Source organism: Brachyhypopomus gauderio, chromosome 1, assembly GCF_052324685.1.
Source record: "Brachyhypopomus gauderio isolate BG-103 chromosome 1, BGAUD_0.2, whole genome shotgun sequence".
In the NCBI taxonomy this organism is placed as follows: Eukaryota; Metazoa; Chordata; class Actinopteri; order Gymnotiformes; family Hypopomidae; genus Brachyhypopomus; species Brachyhypopomus gauderio.
The window spans coordinates 12,063,224-12,089,083 of record NC_135211.1 but is presented as its reverse complement, the minus strand read 5'-3'; the positions used below and the strand labels follow the sequence as shown (position 1 = coordinate 12,089,083).

At 46.2% G+C, this 25,860-nt stretch overlaps 1 protein-coding gene across 3 annotated transcripts; it reads right to left on the bottom strand.

Moving 5' to 3' along the window:
- Nucleotides 1-255: 255 nt before the first annotated feature.
- Nucleotides 256-25,715, bottom strand: cdh16 (cadherin 16, KSP-cadherin). Of its 3 annotated transcripts, XM_076996786.1 has the most exons (19): nt 25,582-25,715; nt 24,865-24,915; nt 24,640-24,738; nt 22,623-22,757; nt 21,802-21,931; nt 19,958-20,116; nt 18,735-18,931; nt 17,671-17,715; nt 14,836-14,961; nt 13,922-14,072; nt 13,481-13,693; nt 12,648-12,724; nt 9,917-10,108; nt 7,049-7,290; nt 6,440-6,570; nt 4,637-4,876; nt 2,253-2,369; nt 904-1,020; nt 256-678 (listed from the first exon to the last, which is right to left on the bottom strand). In XM_076996786.1, exons 1-19 carry the CDS (start codon nt 25,594-25,596, stop codon nt 578-580), a joined length of 2,538 nt encoding a protein of 845 aa, XP_076852901.1. In that variant the 5' UTR covers nt 25,597-25,715; the 3' UTR covers nt 256-577. The 3 variants fall into 3 exon arrangements, with proteins under 3 accessions (XP_076852901.1, XP_076852910.1, XP_076852919.1); XM_076996795.1 differs by lacking the exon at nt 17,671-17,715; XM_076996804.1 differs by lacking the exons at nt 24,640-24,738; nt 24,865-24,915; nt 25,582-25,715 and adding an exon at nt 22,990-23,045.
- Nucleotides 25,716-25,860: the final 145 nt, after the last annotated feature.

Here is a 25,860-nt window from a genome sequence, read left to right as displayed (position 1 = left end):
TGTATAATATAAAAGAACTGTATAATGGGCGACAATCTCAGGCTGAAATGAAAAAAATGAAACAAAACAAAAAACAGACCTTGTATCACCACACAAACCTCTGCTAGAAACTGTCAACAGATATATAGGTCAGTTTTTACTTGAATACTAAACAATTCCAAAGTTTATATATATATATATATATATATATATATATATATATATATATATATATATATATATATATATATATATGTATGTATATATACACTACATTAAATTATTAAATTGTACCAGAAACCTGAGAAACTATGCCCTGCACGTTTTAGTATATTCTGTTAGTATTGTCTCTCATCTAATTTACAAGACTTCCAGGGGTTTAAAATGTGTGCTCAGGGGAACCACTACAATGTGCAGTGTAGGAGCAGAGAATCAAATCTGTAACAAAACACAATGGCCTCTATAGCATTTCAGAGTTAACTAAAGAAAACCAACATGGCAGGCAATCTGGCAAGGAAGGAATGTAGTGATTAATTATTGCTGACCATACATTTTTAGTTCCCAGTTAGCTAGAGAAAGGTGATGAATGCTCGATAGGTTAGAGTGTCATTTTTAGAGGCACTCTCTCCTGATTGGCTTTTCCAGGCGGTGGAGGGTTCTGGTAGGACAGTCTTACAAAGATCACTATTAGTATTGTCCCTATAAACAAAGGCACAAATAGCATTACCTTCCACAGAAATCTCACATGTTCTTCTTAGATGCCTCTTTACCTTGTAATTGATTGTAAATACATAAGACGATCAGAACTGGCTCTCTGCGTCACACTAGCTACACAGGGAGCAAAAGCCATTATTTCAAGCTTTGACGTAGTGCACTAGGTAAGTGCACAGGGGAGCCATTTGAGATGCAGCTGAGAGCTCTTACCTATAACCCCCAGAGTTCCCAGTAGGATGGCCAGTGTGGACTGCAGGGTGGGCATTCCTGAGAGCTGCTTGGCAGCCGTCCGGCAGTTCCCTCTCACATTACACGTGCACACCGTCACTGGCAAGGGGAGTAGCACACGGTGTGTTCAGGTGTACTGGCACAAATGAGGTATCCTTGAATGTGATGGGGAGGAGGGCGCATAGGGGGAGTGTGATGGGGAGGAGGGCGCATAGGGGAAGTGTGATGGGGAGGAGGGCGCATAGGGGAAGTGTGATGGGGAGGAGGGCGCATAGGGGAAGTGTGATGGGGAGGAGGGCGCATAGGGGAAGTGTGAGGGGGAGGAGGGCGCATAGGGGAAGTGTGATGGGGAGGAGTGCGCACAGGGAGTGTGAGCGCACTCCAGAGCGCACCCCAGGATTCAGGCTGTGAGAGAGAGTTCTCTCTTTCAATCTTACACACATATGCATGCACACAGACCCTCATACACACACATACTACCTCTCCCAGTTTAACTGCACACATTCCAACTAAACCATGCTGATGCCGTCACGTACTTGCCTGAAGCACTATGTTCTGAACAAGTAATATGAACTTCACTGTGGGGGGTGAAACACTCACACTAGACCAAACCACACCGACCGAGCAGGGTACATCGGGGAGCGGACCATTACAGGAACAAGGTAAGGAAGGTAAGCGCCCATAATTCAGCTCAGTAAGCCAGGCAGGATAGGAGTGTGATGTTGTGAACATCGTGATAATAGAGTGGTCCTCAATGCCAACCCAGAGGTTTTCCTGATTCAGCTCACGAAGGCGTGATTGGTGAGTTGAATCAGGTGTGACCAACGAAAATGTCCAGAACATGGTGAATCTCCGTTCTCCTTGACGTTTACAACATTTCGCAGATTCTACTGCCCAGACCGCCTTACAACAGTCTTGTGTTGTCTCCATGGGACACGTTCTTAGTACATTAGCTCAAAGTCTAACGACACCATTAGAAAGCTGTAAGAAGGAATAAACCCATAGAAAGTACATAGCATTGATCATTAAACACAGAACTCAATTTTATAGACCATGACGTGCTTGCCTTGCCTTAGCAACAGGTACTTGCATAATAAATCAAAAGGGTGACGTGCTTAAAGGCAACTGTTTAAAATAGCATCATGTAAAAATAAATCGCTGTGATTCATCCATCATATCCAGCAACCTGCAGTGAATGTCACGTCCTCCAGTGAGACTGTGGAGTGACGTCACCGTGATGAGCAAGGCAGCACAAATGGGCAACGGTCCCACGACAGTGAGCTGTGGGCCCTGTGGACCCTCTGAACCAGAGGCTCCTGGGAGTGACGTACCTGGCAGGTTGATGAAGGTACTCCTGGGAGGAGAGCTGCTATCTGAGATGGTGAAGGGCACGGTGTAAACATCTGGGGCCAGATTGGCGATGTTTAGCGACAGGTTAGTGTGAGTGTCTATGGGGAAAAAAAAGAGACCCTCCAGATTACACTGGTCTTGAAAGCCAGAAACCGGACTAGTGTGGCGCTTTTTAATCATTAATGTAGTCATTAACTTCACAATGGCTGACACTCGGGGTCATGACCTTTCCGCCACGGATCGTAGCTTTTCAGTTAAGCGCTTGAATAGTTACAGTAACGAGCTTTGATCGTAGGGCATTACAGCATTAGGGAGTGCCTCTGGGACAGATGTATACATCCTGTATCTAATCAGAGCCGGGCTGGTTGACGTTAGCGCAGGAGCCTGGTCCGGTAAAGAGGGGTCAAAGAGAACCCTATCAGTTTCAGTTAAGTCTTATCACTGCTCCTAAAAGCTCTGCGTTGTCTTTTGACACCGAAGCTCTTTAATGTTCCACTGGGTAAGAGGAGGGTGAAGAGGCGTGTGGGATGGGCGGACCAGGGCCAAACATGCATGTCTCCCACGTGTATCTCTGCTGTCAGAGGAGTATGTTACACATGGGCCTTCAAACGCCACTACACGTGTGGCTCCCTGGGAGAGCTCCGCAGTAGGGAGCATCGCCACCGGGATATGGTTCGGCCCTCGGCTGAGCGTCCTTGAGAAACGTCGGTGTCTGGTTCTTGCTAGTGGGGATGCTTCCTGGCTTACTTGTCACTAGGCAACATGGCAGCCAATGGGAGCCGTCGGAATTCTCTTCCTTGTGCTTTAAACTGCTGAAGTGCAGTGTATTCTGAAAAGGTTGTGGGGCAAAGCTTCAGGTGATTTGTTCGTGTATTTGCCCACCCATACTGGTATTATTGAGATGCTGCAAGAGACAGCTATGGAGCTGAACTGGTTCTGTATGGTTTAATTGGGAGGCACAGACTTTTGTTGACTTTATTATGTTTTTTTCTGACTTATGACTTTCAAATGGTTCTTGTTAGGTGTATCTTTATCGTGTTTTTTATGGAATATACTAACAAATCTGTTGTAAATATCAGGTATGAATCAGGTCTTAAAACCATTTTTTATCTCCCTCTCTACGACTCTCTAGTCATTCATTCAAGCACTCCTAGGATGTTTCTTGCTATGTGCACATGGAGCACATGTTCAGAAGGACATCGGGTCCTGTGTGGACGTCCCATAGTGAAGTGGGGACAGGCTACGTCTCCCAGCTGGACAGACAGTCTTCTTTATGCAGGAAGGCCGTACCGGGGCCCTAGAGAGACGCACACTTGCTACACGCTCGATAGAGGGCAAAGCACAGCATGGCATCTACGAACTACGTCACAGGTGCGTCACACGGAGAGAGGAAAAAGCAGGAGCCTTTTTACAGGTTGTCTGTGGATATAATTATGCTGACTGTAACACCAAAAGACCACTTATCCTTCAGCCAATGAGACCCGAGCTCTAGCGAATATTAAAGGCCAGGAGAATGCATTCATAATGACAGCTCTCCAGGAAATAAAGGAGAAGAGAGAGAGAGAGAGAGGGAGAGGGAGAGGGAGAGGGAGGAGGGGGGGCACAAAGACACAGACAGCTATTTGACTCAGAAAATCAATACAGAGACACTGTGGCCGAGTCAACATGTTCACTGGCATCAGGTCATCGCATTAGTGCCAGTTCCAGCTGCAGGAAGAAAGGCACTGTACTTGTTAGAGCCCGTTGTCTGCCGAGGGACAAAACTATGGTGGACGGCAGTTTCCCCCCGCCGCCTGCCTTCCTCCACGCTTCGCTCCTTACGCACCGGCCGAAATCGGCAAGTGTCTATATTGGGCCTAATTCCGATGACGTATTTCACTTCCTCTGTCGGCACATGTGCGCGGGGAAAAGAAGCTCTCAATTTTTATAGTGGCCCTACATCACTGACGCAAAGGGCCTTCGTAACCCGGCACGACAGCGCCTGGTTAAGCAGAGGCTCTGTGGGTCGTGATGGTCATTTATTCCATGTCTGAGACCCCCCCCCCACTCTATGAATCAAGTCTGAGCGTCAGGTCACCTGGGGCAGGGTCGCTGAGAGCGAGTAGCACTCCGTGTATGACGTCAGCGCTCTGCATGTGATCACGCAGGGCTCTACGTCACACGTCTCAGGGCCCTACGCGAGACATCTCAGGGCTCTACGTCACACGTCTCAGGGCCCTACGCGAGACGTCTCAGGGCCCAACGCGAGACGTCTCAGGGCTCTACGTCACACGTCTCAGGGCCCTACGCGAGACGTCTCAGGGCCCCTACGTGAGACGTCTCAGGGCTCTACGTCACACGTCTCTGGGCCGTCTCAGAGACTCACCGTTGATGGGCGTGAGTTTCCAGTTGCGCCGAACCGTGGGTTCGCCGCGCAGCGAGAAGTTGAGGCGGCCTCCGTGCTGCGGCCCGTCGCTGTCCCGCGACGCCAGCACCAGGGCCTGGTCCTCCCAGCGTGGCGTGCACAGGTACTTCCAGGAGTAATCGCCCACCAGCACGGGACTGTTGTCATTCACGTCCAGGATGTGCACGGTCACCAGTGTGGAGGCAGAGAGAGAGGAGTTACCTGCAGGACAGAAAGGTGAACACCTGTACAGTTTACAGTTACCTTTACAGTGCTTACCTTTAAAAAAACATTAGTCCAAATCCCTTTGTCTTCCGAAAAGTATCTGTAAATTTTTCATCTTATGGGAAGAATGTATAATCCTATCAAATTTACAGGCTAAATAAAGTAGACTGCATATGCCAAGTCTGTTTATACCCTGCATATCAAATTGTTTTTAAATGTAAATATATTTATTAATGTGGAATGTTGTTGTGCACGAGATGTATGCTGTTGTGCATTTCTGAATGACTTTTTATGATCATCACTCATGATCCAATCGTGAGTCACTCTGAGCTCATGGCAACACGCCCACAGCTTGTCAGTGTTCAGACCCAGTCAATCTCAGACGTTCCGCACTGCCGGGCTACCCAGCTATGGGTTAACGTTAAAAAGGTTTCTGAGCCGGCCCGAGACCGCTGGCCACACCACTGGCATCTGGGAGGGAGCCCCAAACCTCGGGCCACAGACTAGCTGTGTGCAGCAGTGACAGCTGTGTGGACGAGGTTACGAGCCCCAGGATGTGAATCTGGCCCCTGGCCCACCAGGACAGAGAGCGCCATGTTACAGATGGTGACCTAAAAGCAGATTTATGCACCAGCCATCAAATCCAATAAAGCCAAGCAGCCCCTATACAGCCTCCATGGCCAGTCAGAGTAATCCCCTCTGTCTCTCCGCAGCATCCTAATAACACAATAAAAGGCAGATCCACGCACAAGTACTTTTATCGTTGTTTATTCTTTTATCTTTTTAGCTTGTTTTTAATTACTCCACATGCTTCTCCAGCCCTTGTGATGTGAATCCTCTTTCCCAGAACTGCCTGAGTCATCCTGCCCCACCTCCCCCCACCTCCCCTCCCTTTTCACGTTGACCCCTCCCTATCTTCCGTAAGCACATGGGAGGGAGCAGGGCATGCTGGGATAGGCTTTTAATGGAGCTGGGTGATGCCTGTGGGTAATTGGTGAGAGAGCTATGACGTGGTTCGACTTCACATCTCAGACGCGCTGCAAACCTTCAAAGCACAGTGGATGGTGGTGGGGGTTCTGTGCACACGCGCGCACACACACACACACACACACACACACACACACTCTCTCTCCTCTCACTGCCGAAAGCACTTTAGCTGGGTGACTGATGTATTTGTTGTTCCACACAAGATTTCTGTCAATATGTCAGTATGTGGTCCCGAATGCATAATGAGATTGTGTGTTGACTTTCTTTATCAGTTCTGTGGCAGTCGGTGTGCTCTGAAATGGCATCTCGGCTGTGTTGAGGACCCTCGAGGTTTCAATCACACTGGGCTCTTTGCTCTATGTCTGTGTGCGTTTGCACATCAGGCCATCTTGTTTATTTTTAACATTTTGGAAGGAAAGCTACAAATGTACTGCTGAATATTCAAATTAATCCATAAACATATATCAGACATTTAAATACATAAAATTACATTAAACTTATACACTGTTCATAATAATACATTAACTGGAATAATTAATTACTAAATTCAGTACAGAGCGAGGTGTCCCTTACGTCCGTCCTCAGCCACCACTTCCATGGTGTAGGTACTGTTCTCCTCTCTGTCCAGGGCCTGCACGGTCTTCAGCTCACCGGAATATTTTCCAATAGAGAAATATTTCTTAGTGTCTCCTCTCAGCGAGTACCTGCAAAATAGACCACAGGAGCCGACTGCAATGAAGCTTTCATGCGCACAAACTCACTCTCTGTTCTGGGCCGTGATGTGATCATGTATTGTTGCTCTGCATACAGGTACAGAACACCGGTGCGTTCTAGTCAGTGCTGTAGAAACAGACGGTACCAGGCGAGAACAGAAAACTGCTAAATGTATTTTTATTTAGTTATTTTTTAAAGAAAAAGTCAAATCACTTTCCTTCAGATTAGGTTCAGGCAGAGAGCACTGACAGTAGGAATATTTCATAACATTTTCATTGTGATCAATAATTTGTGTTAAATATAAGCCTTGCCATATTACCACTGCTGACCACATCTGCTATTGGACTTTATTTGTCTATTGATGACTTGAGTAAATACGTAATTTGAGAAGTAAGCACTTTTTAATGAAATATCCCCAGTGTATTCTTATCCATTATAAATATTTCACGTTAATAAAAATTGACTTACCTGATGGGGTGGGAGTCAGGGTCATAAGCCCTGATTGTGGCAATGACACGTCCTGGCTCCTCCCCCTCTCTGACTGTGACCTCATAATGGCTCTGCGATAGGACAGGACCCTCGTTGATGTCATCGATGAAGATGGAGACGGTGGCAGTGGAGGCAGGGCCATACCTGCCCCGCACCAGAGCCACGGGGTTCTGTGCGCTAAGTACCAGGATGTACTCGCTCTCCCGCTCAAAATCCAGCACCTGAGAGAAAACGTCACAGACGCCACTGAAGCTGTCAGGAAACATGAGTGAGCTCGGCCTCTTGGTTTTTGATAACGAACACACGCAGCACATTCCCTCCGCGAGTGCGGTCGCGTTGTACGGCGTAGGCGGATTTTAAAATAAAATTGCCGACTGTGTCCTTGGAAGGTAAGCAGTGTAGCAGGACTAAAGTGATCACAAGAAGACGTTGTTGTGGAGGATGGCAGATCTCAGATCTCACTGGCCGTTGCTGTTCGGGAAAGCTGTAAGCCCATACAGAGGAGCTGTTTCTCCACACACAGCGAGCGTGTCACCATGGACAGATGGACGGTTGAGTGATATATCACCTCTGACGCTACATCCAGTTAAACGTAGGCCAGACGATTCTCCAGAAGCACTGTGCATTTGTCAGTTCTGCAGAAGAAATATGAACACCGAGCTTTCCAGTCAGCCTAAATAAAAACAACAGAATATACACTTGCACAGATGTTCCATAAACAGAAACCAGGGAGACACAGAATGAGAGTGAAAAAAGAGAGTGATAGAGAGGGAGAGAGAGAATGAGTAAGAAGGAGAGAGTGAGAGAAGGAAAGAGAGAGAAGGAGACAGCGAGGGAGAGAGAGAGGGAAACTGGGTAGTGAAGGTTTTTTTTTGTCAGCCCTACAGCTTTTTGTTGCTCTGAGTACTTTTGGTTCATGAAGTGTATGATAAGAGTGCCAGTCTCGTATCACAGATGTGTAGTAAAAGCAGATATTTCAGGCCTCAAGGCCTGTGATATATTAGGATTTAGGCTTAGTTTTATGCCAAATGCATGTCACTATTAACCAAGGTAGATGTGAACAACACGTAATTCAGCTGATGGAGCAGTCATCAGCAAACATTAACAATTATCTATACAATAAGGCATTTGTCCACCATGTCTTAAAACAGCTGTTATCAGACCTCAAAATGGCCTCTCTGGCTTAGTTTTATATTACATCCAAACTTCTCTACGTGGCTGGGAATGTCAAGATTTCACTTGAATTCAATCATATTAACATCTTGGTTTGTCCTGTCCTTTCTTTCCACAGGTATGCAGCTATACATGTCTCCTAGCAACAGACCCTTGAAGGTCTATCAGTTCCTTGCTGAATAGTCTTGAGAACATCAAGTCCTGGATGGGTGCTCTTGGAGTGTTTGTGAAGGTTAAACACTGCACCAAAGGATCTTAACTTTGAGTCACATAAGCGATGGCTGCAAAAGTGCATTCTATCAAAATATAACTGAGGTCCGTAGCATTCTGTCACCAACAGAAAAATTGTATGTGCTTTTATATCAAACTGTCTGGGCAATGGCCTACCAAAGAACCCCATCTCTATTTTAAAGAGACCACAAAGTGCTGCAGTGAGAATTTTGACACAAGGAAAAATGACGGAGCATATTTAATCTATTCTGAGACTGCAGCTCTGGATGTCTCTTTCAGAACAGTTGTTAAGATACTCCATTGACCTTCAAATGCCTTCAGGGTCCTGTCCCACTGTATCTCAGTGAAGTGTTTATTAAGCAAGAGCTCTCAGATCTACCAGCTGGTCCATTCTAATCACACTCACCACCCAAATAAAGCTGTTTTTTTAAGGACGTGGCTGTATATGCATCTCCTAACCTCCTGTTCTTCTCAAAACGTGTGAGTGTTATCTACTGTGCATCTACTAAAATGACGGTGTGAGTGTTATCTACGCCAGTTGCCCTGCCCGAGCTGAACTTTTCCACTCTATCCTTTCCTGAGGTTAAAACCCAAAAACAAAAACTCCATTTCTGTCTCTTGACAACCGTGTCTACATCAGAGCGCCGTTCTACTGCGCTTTAAGGCAACAGCAAATTGCGTTTGTCTCTGTTGTTTATCCAAACCCGCCATGCGACTGGTGAGCAGAGAGAAGCCAAAAGCAACCGTTTCCTCAGTCAGGGCTGCTCACAGCCAGAACAACACTACACCCAACACTGCAATTAGTTCTTCATTTAGAGGATAATGCAATTACTCAATTTGGCCGATCCACACCGTAACAGCAGGACAGGCTGAGAGGCGTGAGGTTCACTAAACACCTCCGTGAATCGTGAAGCACAGAAGACAGCTCGGTATGGATGACATGTTTTGCTTGGAACAAATTTTTTTTTTCCTATGGATTTTTAAAAAGGAACTCGCAAGTAAGTCACCCCCCCCCAAATCAGTTTCAGGTAATGATACTTTAATGTCGGAAAAAACTAAATGTGGAATGTTCCCCTTTTGAAATAACGGTCACAAATGCAGATGCCCAGTTCAGATGACAAGCGTTCCCAGAGCAGCAACAGAATGACTATCGTGCTGATCTGCTGACACCACCTGTCTACACCCTGGCCCTGCTCCATCTTCAGGTTCCAGGACAGGTGAAGGAAGGAATTAGAGCTGTACAGGAAACTGGGGCATGCACTAGGGATTTATTACTGGGTCAGATTCACCTGGCCAGAGGCAGCTAATGGTCTTAGTCTATATTTAAGACACAAGTGCAATAAAATCCCAAACTATTCCCCAACGAAGACGCCCACATTCGTTTGCAGTGCAGCTCCGCCTTCGTGAAGAGTGTCAAATCGCCCTGTCGGGTGGAGTGAGTACCTTGTCGAGGACGAGTGAGACCTCATTGGTCTGCCTGTCTGTCACCAGAGTGAAGACCTCCTCTTCGTTTCCAGACTCCAGCCGGTAGTCAACCACCCAGCTGTCTCCGCCCCTCTCATCTGAGTCCCACGCCGCTACCGCTGTCACCGTGGCACCCACTGGAGCGTCCTCGGACAAATGGAACGGCCCATACTGAGAGAGAGAGAGAGAGAGAGAGAGAAGGTACTCAGATAGCAAATATCAAAGCAAATGAAGGCTTTCAGTGTTCGGACTGATAGAAAATAATATATAGTGGTACAGAAACAGAGAGATGAGTATAGAGGTAGAGAGACTGAAAAAGGCTTTGAAAGAGAGAAAGGGCTTTAAATAAGAGGAACCAGATAAGAAAACATAGTAAAAACAGAGAAACAGAATAAGGAGGAGGAGGAGAATGAAAATGAGGAAGACGGCAAGCAGAGCAGATGGAGCCTGAGACAAAAGAAAACATCTGGAAAGTTTAGTGTCTAAGGCAAAATACATCAAAATACGCCTAAATCAAAACAAAGTGCAGCCCAGCTCCCGCAATGGCATCTTCACAGACAGGGGAATGTGTTTATGAGATGTTCTTCACCACCAGAACACGTCCGAACAAAGATTTACAATATATACACTCATGCCTATCTCTCCCTAACAAACACACAGATACACGCGTATACACACACACATGCACACACACTCAGGGCTGACCCTGATTATGAGCACTTGTGTCCTGAAGCAGGGGGTCTGGGACAGGCGAGGTGTAGACCCTCTCTCTCACGCTGTATCAGAGTGTGTGGAAGAGCCGTAATCGGGCATTGTTACCGAGCCTCTGATCTCCCTGGCCAAGCACTGTCAACACTCACCCCCCTCCTCCCCAACACCAAACACTCACACTGCCACACCACCTTGACCCCCCCCCCTCGAGAGATTTTCCCACCTTGCTTTCGTGCGCAAGTGTTTCGTGTGTGTTAGAGTCAGCCAGAGAAAGTATAATGTCAATAAACACCTTAAAATAACAGCTAAATATGTGATTTAGCTCATGCTTTAGCCCAAAGTGTCTCACAATTGCAGGGCTCCGAGACAGTCACCTGCAGTTTAGTGCTACGCTCGGGGCCAATCAGACATGGCCGGATGTTTTCGAGCGGGACCGTGAATGAGGGGCCAAGCTCTGGGGCCTGGAGGCACAGGGGACTCACGTGTCTACGCTTCAGTGCCCTCTCCTGTTTCTGGGCATCTAAGTGCATTAGTAGCTCAAACTCCATCCATCTCCCAAACATTGGCTCAATCTCAGAGACTCACTCCATATTACTGGGAGCAGTGTGGAGGAGGGGGGGGGGGGGGGGGGGGGGGGGGGCAGGGGTACACGGTGATTCATCCATCTCCTGGTATGCCCCCAGAGTCATGCCCTTTACGGGGGCTCCCACAATGCAGCGCACGGCAGTGTCTCCCCATCTTCAGTCTTCTGGCTCCTTCATACGGTATCTAAATATTACCCTGCTGAGGTGGGCACTTATAGCGGGCCTCTGTGTCTCTTTGCCGGTGATCCATCCTGTCCTGAAGACAGCTTTCCACCTCCCCTGTGCATCACGGAGCTCCTGAATTATTCACCCGTCGGGGGAGGATGAACTCAGCTCAGATGTGGGGGGGGGGGGGGATTCTCCTGGATCTGACAGCTCCTCTCTCACTCCTCTCTCTGTCGCTCCAGAGCACAAGCCCGGCTGCTGTCCAATCAGATCGCATCGTTAGACAGGGGCAGAGGACACCAGTGGAGTGGGCACGGCTTGCTGCTGTTATACGTACACCCATACAGCGTGTGTGTGTGTGTGTGTGTGTGTGTGTGTGTGTGTGTGCTCTCAAACGCACTCACAGTCTGCTAATAAGGTGAGGATGTGGCCAGTTTTAGAAGATCCTGTCAGGAAAGGAATAGCCCGTTACAACAGGAGCATGATGTGATGGGGGTTCCCTCACTTTGTTACGTAAAGAGTGTCAATTAGGGGCCTCCATGGGGAAGAGACATGGGAAGGTGACGCTCGTTAATGGATTTTGTTGTCTTCATAGCTCGTGCCAGACATCAGTGGAGCAATTTGAGCACAGATGAGCAGATGAGCTCTGTACTTGAAATTGGTGTAAAGGGCCTAATTAGCAAAAACACAAGAGACTGAGTTACTTTGCAGTCAGCAATGAGGATGTTAATTGCACAGCGGTGTGTCATTCTGCATCAAGAGCATATTTACAGACATGACACATATATTATGATGGCATGGCGACATGAAATATTTTTTTTAATCAGGGTTTTAAGTGTGTACTAAGCGTGTACTATGTAACTAAAGATTTGACATTTATGTCAAACAAAAGGTAATTCATTTAAATAAATGTTTTGGAATGTATTTACATTTGGAAGAATTGGCTAGAGATTCATCCATTTGCCCTCTGGCAACTCTGTCTATTTGGAGTGTATTGGGGAAAAGAAATCACGTAATATCGTTCCATTCCTCTGGGCCCAAGATTAAACCACGGATTCCCTTAAAAGCGCTTTACCTCACTCTGTTTCAGCAAATCAAACCAGCTGTGTTCCAGAGAGCCAGAGTGCACTCTCTCTCTCTCTCTCTCTCTCTCTCTCTCTCTCTCTCTCTCTCTCTCTCTCTCTCTCTCTCTCACACACACACACACACACACACACACACACACACACACACACACACTTATGCCCTACCTCATGCTGAGAGAACACCGGTGGATTGTTGTTCTCATCCAGAACTTTGACTATTACAGTGCAGGAGCTGTTGAGTCCTGGATTAAGAAGCAGACAGACGACACCATCAGGTCTTCACAAAACCATCTCCCCACAAACCGACAGCATAGCACACATCCAACAATCCTAACGACTCCTCATATCTCATATGATAACACATCTCCCCACGAGCAGCCATCAAATGACACGTTCGATATGACACATCTCACATATCACACCACTGCCATAAAATGACAGTCGTCTAATTAACAGTCATACAGTCTGTGTGTGTGTGACTTCAAGACTCTCAGGGGAGAAAAAGGACTTTCAGCAGGAGCGCTACAGTGTAAACAAGCAGAGCATCTGGACGGTGCTGCTGCGTTTCATATAAACAGCGTGTCGTGTTCAAGCAATTTTCCTCTGATTGATGTTCCACATCATCTCATCATTGCCTGAAGCTCCAAGTCATGTTCAGTTTATGGGAAAAATTAAATATGAACAACGTGGTTCCTGTGCCTGTTTCCCCATATTTACAAAACAAGTAATTCAATTTAAAAAGCTGCCTTTATTTGAAAGATTTATAAATCAAGAGAGATCATTTTTTGCTGAGTTTAAGTATAGAGTTAGGCTAGGGTGAGGGTCAGGGTCAGGTTTGGCATTATTTTGCTAGATAATAGATAAATCATTGTAAATGTCACACCAAGACAGTAATGGAAGACTGATAGGGTTAGAGTTAGACTGTGTGTGTGTGTGTAGGTGTCTGTACCATACTGTATATGTGTGCACTGTATGTGGCCATGTGATTTGTGCGCGACCTTTAGCGTCCTCTGCCGTGATGGTCAGGATGTACTGCGGAGCGGTGCCCTCCATGCTGTCCGCCTGCACCGTGATCACCCCGGAGTCACGGTCCACACGAAACAGGTTCCGAGGGCTCTCCGGCACCTGCCCCACCAGCCGGTAGAAGATTCGCACGTTGTCCGTTTTGGGATCGTCATTGTCGGCTGCCTGGACTGTGAGTATTTCAGTTCCTGTGGTGACAGGTGTGAAACGGGTGTGTGAACCGGTGTGAATGAAGGTAACCCCAAGCGAGGGAACCACACTGTGTGTACCTGCAATCAGCCAGCGGTGAGTGTTTGAGTGAGTGTATGTTAACAGGTGTGACTATATGTTTGCACGTGTCGGTGTAGGTATGTGTGGATGTGTGTTTGTGTGTGTGTGTGTGGGTGCGTGAATTCATGTCAGAATGTGTAAGAGACCTTTTGTGGCGAGCTCCTTGACGGCAGTGTGGTACTGCATCTGAGGGAAGGTAGGCCTGTTGTCATTGGCGTCACCCACCATGACCCTCAACTCTACTGGCTTGGCGATCTCCCTGCCATCTGGCCTTTCCACAACAATGCTGATGAGGAACTGAGAGAGAGAGGCAGAGAGAGAGAAAGAGTGAGGGAGAGAGACATTCTTTGTGTGTTGAGACTGACCATTTTGTTTTTAGCCAATGGCAAGTCTGTTTTATATTGTTTGTGTAATGACAGGTCAGCATGAGATCAATGCCTGGAAACAGGGCCCCTAATTTTCTCCTCCGGCAACCCCCACTGGGACCATTAAGTTAACTACAGGTCCATACCAGACACTAGTCCTAAGCATAACTGCTGATTTCTAGTCTGACATTTTGGATCGATCCTCTAAAGAATAGATGGCAGCTGATCTCAGATATGTTCTGCTGAAGGATAAATATATCCTGCTAATGCTAATGCATAGTCCAGTGAGCCCAACCCACAGTAATTTATATACCCACAGTAATACTCTCTAACATTTTATTGCACTGTGAATCTAGCATCCCCTCCTCTTCCTCAACGCCTCTATGGTTCCTGAACTTCTCACGCACCCTCCTCTCTCTCTGCATCTTCAGTAGGGGGCGCTGGCTTCTTCCACCATCTCCCTCAGTGGAAGCCACCCAGAACCCCACGTTTACTCGAGTTCCTCCGCCTACGGTCAGATCTATTCCAGAAGGTGTAGCCTACACTCTCAGAAACAGGGCTGATTTATGTGGTGTACACATTCGGATCTCTTGCTTGGCCTAGATTACTTCAGCCAAATTAGAAAACCAGGACACAGCAGTGTTGAAGTACCCCTGTGCTACATTTTGAGAAATATACAGTGCTTGGCCTGTTACCTGGTCCTGGGTTTCTCTATCCAGAGGGGCGTTCAGGTAAATTACTCCTTCTCTATTGATTGTGAAGAGCATCTCTGGAAACTCCCCCTCCAGACTGTACTCTACAGAACTCCCACTCCACTTCACCTGCAGCGTAAGGCATGCACACACACACACACACACACACACACACACACACACACACACACACACGCAAACACACACGCACACACACACACACACACACACACACACACACACACACACACACACACATACACACACACACACACATGCACACACCGACACACACAAATGCACACAGGAGGCACATGCATGCATACACACACAAGCACACACACACATACCACACAAACATTTATATTTAGTCATCGAGTAACGGATGGAACAGAATCAACATTGAAAGACAAAAGAGTCTAAAACTACAAGAGTCTTAGTACAGGTTAAGCACAGGGGCATTTCAGCACAAGGGTAACTTGGAACAAAGAACCATTTCAAAGTGTGAGAGAACAACAAAAGCAAAGATGTAGAACATATAGACATACTGCATTTCTATAAATAAACTAGAACATATATATATATACACACATTCCTATAAATAACCCACAGACTGAGTCTGGCCCAGGAGCAGCATGAAGAGTCAAGGTCGTAACCTTCAGAGGTTTAGACATAGGACAGGGTGCATTCAGGATTACCTCCATTCACCACTAAGGGGCAAAGACCCTAAGAAAGGTATGTTAAGTTTATTACAGGATATCAAAGGCATTCTGAAGGTGTTCACGCAAACACACACACACTCACAAAGAAATGCAACCCACATCCAAAGACAATAGCATTTCCTAGCTGTTAGGGTTAGGGTTAGCTGATCCTAGATGGAACAGGATCATAGCAAAGAGCACAAAAAAGTGCGAACCCCCACAGGGACAGTGTCACGTAAACCACAACACAGAGACACATGCACCCCAATATAGGCCTGCAGGGATCGCTGAGGTGATGTTTAAGTTCCGGTTTAAGTGAAAGTTTTGCAGAACCCCCGAGGCGATGAGGAGACAGTGCTGAGAGAGTTTACGCAGGTCAGGAGCTGCCAAAACACAGCAGCTGACCCCACCTTGGAGGGACTTTCCATTCGGCTAAAAAAAAAACAATTGGAAAAAAAAAAAGCACAACACCGGCCATTACTGGAAAGGGTGTGAAAAAGCACCGAACAAGGAGAAGACACTTGTGCATAGTGGGGAAGGGGGGATTTGCCGGAGGAGACCACGTGCACCTCAAAAAGACCTTCCTGGGTTTCCTGGCACCATCTTGGTTTGTTATGGAGATGGCTCTCCAAACCCACTGTCTGTGTACACAGCAGCCAGCTTCTCTTTACAGGGCCCCTGCATACACTCTTAGAGGGCAGCGCTTTGAAGAGATTAATGACCTCCCCCGCTGTTCTAAAATTGGTGCACTCCAGCTGAGGTGATGTCATCTGTAGAGTTTCCACAGTTCCAGTTCAGACGTTTAGTTGTCTATACAAGTGATTAAGTACCATGTTAAGATGGAGCGTGATAATGCAGACCTTTGAAGTACACCGCTCTTCTCTGGACAGTGAGCTGTGATAAATCCCTCAAGCCTAAATTTGAATTTAATACGATGCAGCATCTGGAGACACAACATAGTAAGACACCTTAACATTAATTATATATGTGTGTGTGTGTGTGTGTGTGTGTGTGTGTGTGTGTATATACACACACGTTAACGGGCACAGCTTGGGACACGAGCTGTAGAAAAGTTTTACAGAACAGTATTAGAAAAGCAATTCGCAACAATACTGATAAAGTAACTGGAGATTTGGATAAGGACCAAGGGGCTTAAAGCGTAGACGCATTTATCAGGAGCTGCAGGAGGTAACGACATGCCAGTTAACTACTACAGAGCACAGAGTGTGAGTGGGAGGAAGACCACATCAATAGGAGAGCAAGCCGGAGCCCTTCAGCAGGTCACAAGGCATGATGGGTCAGTTCTTTTGCGCAGCAGATGACGTGACACCAGGCTCCACGTTTTACCTCTCAAGACTATAATTCAAATGTGGAAATTGTTGGGAGTCTGGAGTGCAGAAACGTGAAAAAATAAAATTTTTATACGCAACTCTGAATTTCATTATTTCTGTAAGTGCTTTTTGTTAAAGAGCATTTAAAGTAAGAAGAGGGAGAAATGGGCCTCTTGTGTGGTCCTGCTATGAGAGGTTTGGAGTCCTTCAGCATCACCAAACTGTTTCGTAACGGTTGTGGCTTCCACCGCCCACATGTACATCTCAGCACCCAAAGGAGTGGGTAGAACAAGGCTTTTCCCATGTACGCAAAAAATATCTCTAGTGCCAGAACTATATATGCACACACACGTGCCATTGGGCATGCATACACACACGTGCACACACATGCATGCACACACACACACACACACACACACACACGCACACGGACACGCATGCATGCACACATGCACATGCAGGCACACACTCACACAAGCGAGCTCTCACACATGCGCACATAAACACAGACACACAAAGCATCGTGTTAGTGCTAACTAATCTCCCTCTCTCTCTCTCTCTCCCTTTCTTTTATTTCAATGTGACATAACTTTACCTTTATGCATTTTTTATATGCATTTGACAGCACACAAGTGTGCTCACAACCAACGCAGCTGACCTCACCCTTCACTAAGTGGTTATTTCACGAGAATATCTTAGCTTTTGGTTGTAGTTTCAATGCATCTGAGTCAGGGACTCAGGGACTGGGGAGCCCTGCAGGTGGGTGGGGTTAGCCTGCAGGTGGGTGGGGTTAGCCTTTCACCCACCGGCCTATGGCACAGCTCCACGGGATCCTCCATTCTAGTCCCATTCTGGAAAACAAAGAAAAGGCTGAAAAAAAAAGAAAAGCCAAAAAACGAAAAATGGGCCCATATTTCTGCGTCACGCATCAGCAGAGGGTGGAAAAGCGTTGGTGTGCGTGGGAAGAGGAAAGTGAGAAAAAAAGAGGAGGAGGAGGGGGAAGCAGAGGAAGAGCGGAGGAGAGTGAGAGAGTGAGCCGAGGCAGTGTGGGGGGGGGGCATTTGAAGAGTGCATTCATACATACCTCAAGCGAATCGTGACACTGTTACACAAGCACATGTTCGCACACTGACAGATTACTGTAGTTTTGATGATAGTGAGGGTGCACACCCCCATGCTCCTGGCCTTCGCTCCTACCCCACCCTCGAGGCCTCTGACTGAGCCTCCTCTCCTCCCCAGCACAGAAGCAGCTGCCTGGTGCTGGTTACGGCTTCCAGCCTATTAAAGTTTAATGGGAACTGAAGATGAGCTCCACGGCACTGTGGAGTAGAGTGGCTCGAGTCTACCTTCGACGGTCTGGTGTCCTGTGTTATTTACGCGCTCACAGCAACTACGTGTGGGGAGAGACGTCGGGCTAATGGGAAAATTGGATAACAAGCTAAAGGTCGGCCGCTCTGAGGGCCAGGTCAGACGCGTACGAGCATGAACACGTGGGGAGCTTTCACGCAGACACGTGTGAGGATGCACAGAAACCGAACACCGTCTTCTGTGGTGAAACGGTGCATGTGAAACAGACTTCAAGCAGGAAGGAACGGTAGTGTACTAGTGCCTAGTTCTCACCTGTGAGATGGGGGCAGGTTCTCACCTGTGAGATGGGGGCAGGTTCTCACCTGTGAGATGGGGCTAGGTTCTCACCTGTGAGATGGGGGCAGGTTCTCACCTGTGAGAAGGGGCTAGGTTCTCACCTGTGAGATGGGGCTAGGTTCTCACCTGTGAGATGGGGCTAGGTTCTCACCTGTGAGATGGGGGCAGGTTCTCACCTGTGAGATGGGGGCAGGTTCTCACCTGTGAGATGGGGGCAGGTTCTCACCTGTGAGATGGGGATAGGGTAGGGTCCCGGCAGGTTCTCTTGCAGGCGCACTGGGTCTGGCGAGGCCCACGAGTTCCCAGTCACCTCCACCAACACGGTCCCAGTAGAGAAGAAGGCATTGGCCCTTCCTCCCATGTCCTGCACCATCACAGAAAGCTTATAACGGCCGCACATCTCCGGGTCCAGGGTGGAGGCCCCTGCAGTTTCGAATCACATGGTAAGGACATGAGCACGCATACATACGAAGAGCATTCATGATTTATATGATTTATAATGTCTTTATAAAAATATATTTATCTGGATTCGTATGAATATACTCTAACTAGATAGCAGGCACAGAAACATTAAAAATTAGTACAGGTCTTCAAAACAGATCTGCTCTTAGCAGTGTAACGTGTTTGACGACTGTGTTTAACAGCGCATGTAAAGGCCTCTCGGTTTCAGTGCGGAGTAAAGCCAAAACCAAACACTGTACAAAAATACTCCATGATCTGTCGAGTGATTGTAATAGCAAAGTAAACCCATCTCCCTCAGAGCCTTTGTGCTGTTTGGATTACGTTTGGCACTCAGAGCAGAACTGGCTGACCTGTCACAGTGTTTGGGTTCTCACTGAGTCGCTGAAATTAAATGTCGTACTGGTCAAGCTCTAGAGACCTGGGCCAGACGACAGAGTCTTTTCCAATCCGCAGAAAAAAACGTGTTGGGGGGGCGGGTGGGGGGTAGTGTCGTTAATGACCTCTTTAATGAGGCAATCAGTGTGCCTCGTTGGCCTGGCATAAGTGACAGGGCGGGAAATGATGAGGGTCCCTAGTTGATTTCACGGTGAAAACGGGAGCAGGAGGAGGTGCAGGAGGCGCTGGACGAGGAGCCAGGGTCCGGCGGGAGGCACACCGCCAACAGGACATCAAGGTAACCTGTGTGTCCACAAATAGCGGCAGCAGGTCTGATTCTCATTCCTAGCTGGATTTGACCGGTTGGAGCCAGAATGGACGTGCGTGTGCGTAGTTGTGTGTAGTGTGCATGTGTGTGTGTATAAGGGAGAGAGATGAATACAGTAGGATTAAAGGACATGCTGAAAGAGAGGCAGCATTGGCAGATAAAGGAACAGGGCACATGAACCGTGAGCCAACACAACAGCGTTTTATTAACGAAGCCGTTTAGTCACTAGAAAGCAATAATTAAGACGAACGTCAATCAAGATGATAAACTAGCCTGATCCTTACCGTCCTCCGTGAGTGACACCTCACCGGTGTTGGCGTCTATGTAGAACATGTGGCTGGCTGGGATACGGGGCGTCTGGTCCAGGAGGCTGAAGCGGAGGTCGGCGTGGGCAGTGTTGCGGTCGTCGCGGTCCAGAGCCTCCACCTGCATGAACGGGATCCCTGTGGTTCAGGAAGCAGGGTCAAAGGTTGAGATGTGGCCTGCTCTTCATCAGCACAGACAAGAGCACTTTTGGTGGCATCATTTTTCTAAATCAATCAATCACAGAGACATGGATTTTGAGAAGATTCCATTTCAATATGTTAAATGCACAATAAGTCAAACTTTCCATAAACGTCTCAACGCTTAACAGTAGTTAGGAAATAAATTCTCATGGTTGACAAACTGTTTTTCTTTTCCTGGAAGAGCGACAGTGACTGTGCAGATCGCTTCAACTCTTGCCATCATAAGCAATGAGATCATCCATCACGGAACTAGAGTCAAGATAAGTTTAGTTTCAAATACATCTTTATTTATACTGCACAGACTTGTGTTGGGACTCTCGGATACCAAGTGATATCAACACTCAGTCCCTATTTTCTCTATTATTCTTTTGGCATCAACAATCTGTAATTTTGTAATGAGAATAGGCACAATGTTTCTCGAAATTGACCATGTCAAGAAAAATTGGATAGCAAAAAGGTGTGGCTTTGTGTAAATTTGTAATCTGTCACATTTATGAGGAGGTGAAAAATATCAAAGCATAGTTTCAGCGTAAGCCACTGTGTATGTAAGCTTGCTGAATTCTGTAACCATGACAACATCAAAAGCAGACTGAAGGCATTTCAGTGGCAGTTCACATGGAAAGAAGGAGCCTGATAACCATAATATCCGTTCTGAACACGACCTGTACTGGCAGAGGACAGAACATACTGCAGCTTCGACTAACGCTACTAATGCAACTATCACGCTACTAATGTGTGATATCAGCCATTTCCCCTACAGCTCTTAACTGCACATTCGAGCTACAATAAAAAAAACATATCTTACTTGTCCTTAATTATTTAAATTAGCATAAAACAGGTATTTTGGATGACTAACCTGACTAATCATATCAGAAACAACCACTTCTGAAGTATTTCTGTTTCACTTCTGTTAAGCCATCACAAAGTAGCACAACCAAATGGTACCCCTACCCCTAACCTAACCTAACTTAACCTAACCTAACCCTAAACATAACCTAACCTAACCTAACTTAACCTAACCTAACCCTAAACATAACCTAACCTAACCTAACCCTGATCCTAAACATAACCTAAACTAACCCTAGCCTAGTGTGTGTGCGTGTGTGTGTGTCATCTCTGAAGAACACTCAATCAATCAATCAATCAAATTTTATTTATATAGCGCTTTTTACAACAGTTGTTGTCACAAAGCAGCTTTACAAGTGCCGAGTCCTAGCCCCCAGTGAGCAAGCCAAAGGCGACAGTGGCAAGGAAAAACTCATGTCCTTTCACTCTAGGTTGCACTGGACAATCCTGAAGTGTATATTACAAAAGCAATAGTGAATTCATTACATCTAGGGAATGATGCAGTGTCTCCGGTGCACCTTCATGAAGCATTTTGGAAGGATAAACAAACATTCTTAAAACATTCTTAAATTTCTTTCAAAATTCTTTTGAATTTCCCCCATTTACCAGACCTGCTATTTATTCCATAATGTCGACACTGAAAACAACTTCGTCAACTAATCTCACCTTAGAAACTCTCTGGAAACTTTCCAACTGCAGCGGCAGTCTGTGTGATTAGCCTGGAGCTCAACTGATGAAGGGCCACTTATGTACCCCTGTGGAACTCCCCCACCCACCTTTCAGCAGACCCAGCTGCACGGAACCCCTCATGCTCTCCTCCAGGAACACAGGAACGTTGTCGTTTTTGTCGATGACGCAAACCTCCACACTGAAGCTTTGGGGGTGCATAGATGCTGTGAAGGACACCTGGGGGGGGGGGGGTGCATGAGGCAGGTTAAATACGCATGTGGTGGCAAAAGGCCTTTTCACTCTTTGCAGCGCACCATTTCATCACGTGTTATGACCTGCAATTTTCCCGCGGCGTCCAACAGGTATTTTTGGTTGCAACCATGAAGCCTTGCTGGACGCCTGCTATCCATCCATGCATTTTCTAGTGCTAAAAATGTACTGCAGTTGACACATCAAAGATTATGATGATTGATGATGATGGGGTAATCAGTAACTATTTTCAAGGCCACTGCTGACTGACAGAGCTCTGCTGTCGGCTGATAGCCTGGATTTTGTGAACACAGAACCCGGCTTCAGTTCACTGACCTAGGCTTAAGGGGCGAAAACTAGGGAGAGGAAAGAACTCTCAGAACTTGGACTGGATTTCCCGCTGGCTTCTGCTTTGCACTTGAATGCTGGATATCCAGAAACTGGAGACCGTCCAGTGGTAGTAGTGGGAGTAGGAGTCACGAGAACCGGACAGGAGATTGGTGTTGGTGGGATGCAAAAAATTCATCACAATGAATGTGAGTTGTGAGTAGAGAATGCATTAGCTGGGACTGAGAAGTCTTTCTCTCAAACCTCAGCTGTCACATGGCAAAGTTAAATATGATGACTAGGTTTACCCATGTAACAGGCCCCAAGGTTGCGATGAACAAAAACTGCCCACCTGCAGAGAGTAGGACGGCTGCGTCTCTCGATCTAGTGGCTTCAGGGCGTACAGGAATCCTGACTCCACTCCAAAAGTCCCCTCTTCATCCCCACTCACCATCAGATCAGTGTAGGTTAATGGGAGGTCAGGCAGCTGTGGAAGGAAGTCCAACAATGAAGAGACCTACTTTGAGTAGTGAAAGGTTTTTGTGGAAAAAAACTGGAAAAAAAAACATTTATTAGTTACAAATATGTGGTCTAAAACACAAATCTTCGGCATCAACAAATGGGACAAAGACAGCGGGACATGTTACTGCAACTGAGAGGTTTTTCCCAGTTCCTTTAAGTCAGCACACTCAATTTAAGTTAATTTTTGTTGTTGTTACTTTTTCACAGTTTGTGTTGAAAGTCAGCTATGTCTGTCAGATACTCTGCTCGGGGCTTAGACAGTGCAATACGTCAAGAGTTCATACTGTGCGAAAAGGACCCAGTGTCTTAGGCCGGCCCCTTTTAACTCTAACCCCACCCACCCCTCTGGCAAGCAGTGGCTGCTGTTACTGACAGAAATACCTTTTACAGCTGGCACCAAAGTATATGCTATTGTTGGGTTCATGGGGTAGACGTGCGTCCTAAAAACACGTCGCTAATCAGCACAGCCTCCCAGCTTCCTCACGGCCACACACACCACCCAGTAGACCCTGACTGCTTAAACCACCGCCAGCGCTTCTCGGCTTCCTGCGAGCCTAAATGCTTTTAATCTGATCTGCGTTTCCAGAATGTGTGTGTGGATAGGCTTTTCATGGGTCGGTGTGCACCATTAAGAATCACAAGGAACAGCAGCCACTGTTGATAATATATAAACCAACAACACCAATAAAATAATAATTGGTGCTTCGTGATTGAAGGACTTGCGGTGAAGAGTAGAACAACTCTCAGAACAACACAGAGCAACTCTCCCCTTGCCTGTCTAAAGAATCAATACAATGTTCTTGTCAGGGAAACATTTATCTTGAGTTATGGTTGATGTTACTGATAGCTGCATTGCTGAGACGGAAAAATGGCAGGGATGTGGAAAACAGCATTGAAATGAAGGACACAAAGCTCACCAGTGAGTCACTGCCTGTTTTGTCACTCATTTTTTGAAAGCTGGGAATAAAACACTGTATAGCCTCCATTTTATCTTTTCAGAGCGGAGTGGTGGTAATTAACCACCCACCCTCATGTATGTCATTAAAATGGATTTGGAAAGCATTTTGATAGCTTGGCATTTAGGAGGGAGACGAGGGCGTGGCTCCACTGGATGCTGACGTTCTCGTGCCCCCAATTATGGCGTCAGAGCGTAAAGGCATTGCGCATTAATGGGAGCCGTGCGCTAAAGACGCCTGCCATCTTTGTCGCACACAACGGCTAGCTGTGGCGCTCTTGGCGGGGTCTCCACAAATGGTTTGCTGACGAATGAACGATGCGTAAGCAATATGTTCATAATTACACCTTGAGCCCTGGCTGCCACAAAAGGAGAAATGAAGAACATGCATAAAAGCTCTCCACTCTTCAGCTTTCAGTTCCTTGCCGGACTGAACGCGGTCTTTTAATACGTTACTGTTAACCTGGCAGTGTGACTCACAACACAAGAGCAGATAATAACAGGGCCCCACATAAGTCTAAAAAGCACCAGGTACCCTGATGCCGTTTCATCACCGCATTTGCTAATGTTTCACTGACATCAGAGCTAGAAATAATAACGCATGATTAGTTCGTCATACCATTTTGCCGTTCTTTAGACATTTGGAAGTAATGAATGTTTTTATTATTATTTGCAACATCCGTTTTGAGACAACTTGGAAAAGGTTTTCTGCAGAGTCCCTCCCAAAAAACCCTTAAAGCATAATAAATGGAAAAACGTGCGTTTTTTTCCTTTAGATATTTTGGTAACATAGAGCCGCGTAAATAAGGGTCCAATTTCCAGTATGTACAAAATTAGTTCAACAAATGATTAAAGAAATAGTGTCAGTCTGTCCTTTTAGGGAACAACTCACCTTGGTGAGGTACCAAGGGAAAATACCGTCATAGTTTTCTGGAACACCAATTTTAAGGTGCGCCGCCTCGCCATGCAGAAGCCCCAGAGAAAACACCAGCTAAACAAAGTTTGTTTGACAACAAAATTAAAGTTAGTAAGGTTACTTCTATTCACTGCATATTATCACAGGCAACATTTTAACACCAAATTATGCACATAATGTAAGGAGAAGCAGAAAACCTACAGTCAATGCCTTGATCCATGAAGACACTTTATCCACTGAGCACATTGTGGGCTATTGTTTGGGACACACAATACAGAACCATCATATTTCGTTATTTAGACTAAAGACCTAAGGAATTTAAGACCATAACATTACCCTACCCACCCTAAGTAAAAAAGAGAAAATTGCATTCTGATTAGCCCAGCAAATGCAGATAGAATAAACCAAAATAGAAACTGTCTTGGCGCAACGCATACGCACTCAGTTTTTTTTCTTAGGTCAAACGTAAAGCAGTAAAATGTAAAATTGTGTAGACTGAAAGTGACATCACGTAGGCTGTGGTGAAGTTACCCATTTAAAGAAAGTTGAAAGGCAGAGAAAAGTGACTAATGTGCTATCAATTCTATTTTATTACGGTTTGCCAGACCACTTCAACCGAAGTTTAAATACGACAGTTAAATGTTAGCCTCAATCTGGTGTATCGCACAATTTAACACACAATCACACAACTAAACAACAGCTCAAATACACTACAATGCTCCATTAAAGAAAGGTATAAAATGCTGCGAGACGCGTACGTTATGTAATACGCCTCCATCTATAATAAATTAAAAAGACATGCGCCACGACAGTGGAAAAGTTTTCACAAGCCAAGAAGAAAGTCATGGCCTGCTCTCATTCGCCCTACAGCGCACGTCTGGAATCATTTCATGCCGCCTCATATGCAGTCCACCTTACCTCTTGATATCGCATTAGCTTCCGTGCTCCTCCAGAGCAAAACAGAATGGTTTAAGTGTGAGAGAACAGTGTCTACTTTCGAGTAAGATTAATGTTTAACTTTTTTAATTTAACGCAAACCTTTCAACTACCATGTTTCCTTTAATTATACCCCTGGTCCAGTCCCCGAATAATTCCGTACCTGCATATGTATGAGGGAATACATTACATGCAATTGAAATCCTTGAGGTAATCCTGTATGTTTGTTTAAAAAAGAAAGGAGGGATATTGTTTGAATGA

Bases quoted from the DNA above. Each gene is read 5' to 3' on its own strand.
- cdh16 (XM_076996786.1), bottom strand. The intron at 14,073-14,835 runs GTAACAGGCCAA...TCTCTCTCTCAG, and splicing joins ATAGAGAAACCCAGGACCAG to TTCCTCATCAGCATTGTTGT. The intron at 7,291-9,916 runs GTACTCACTCCA...GTTTTCTCTCAG, and splicing joins TCTCACTCGTCCTCGACAAG to GTGCTGGATTTTGAGCGGGA.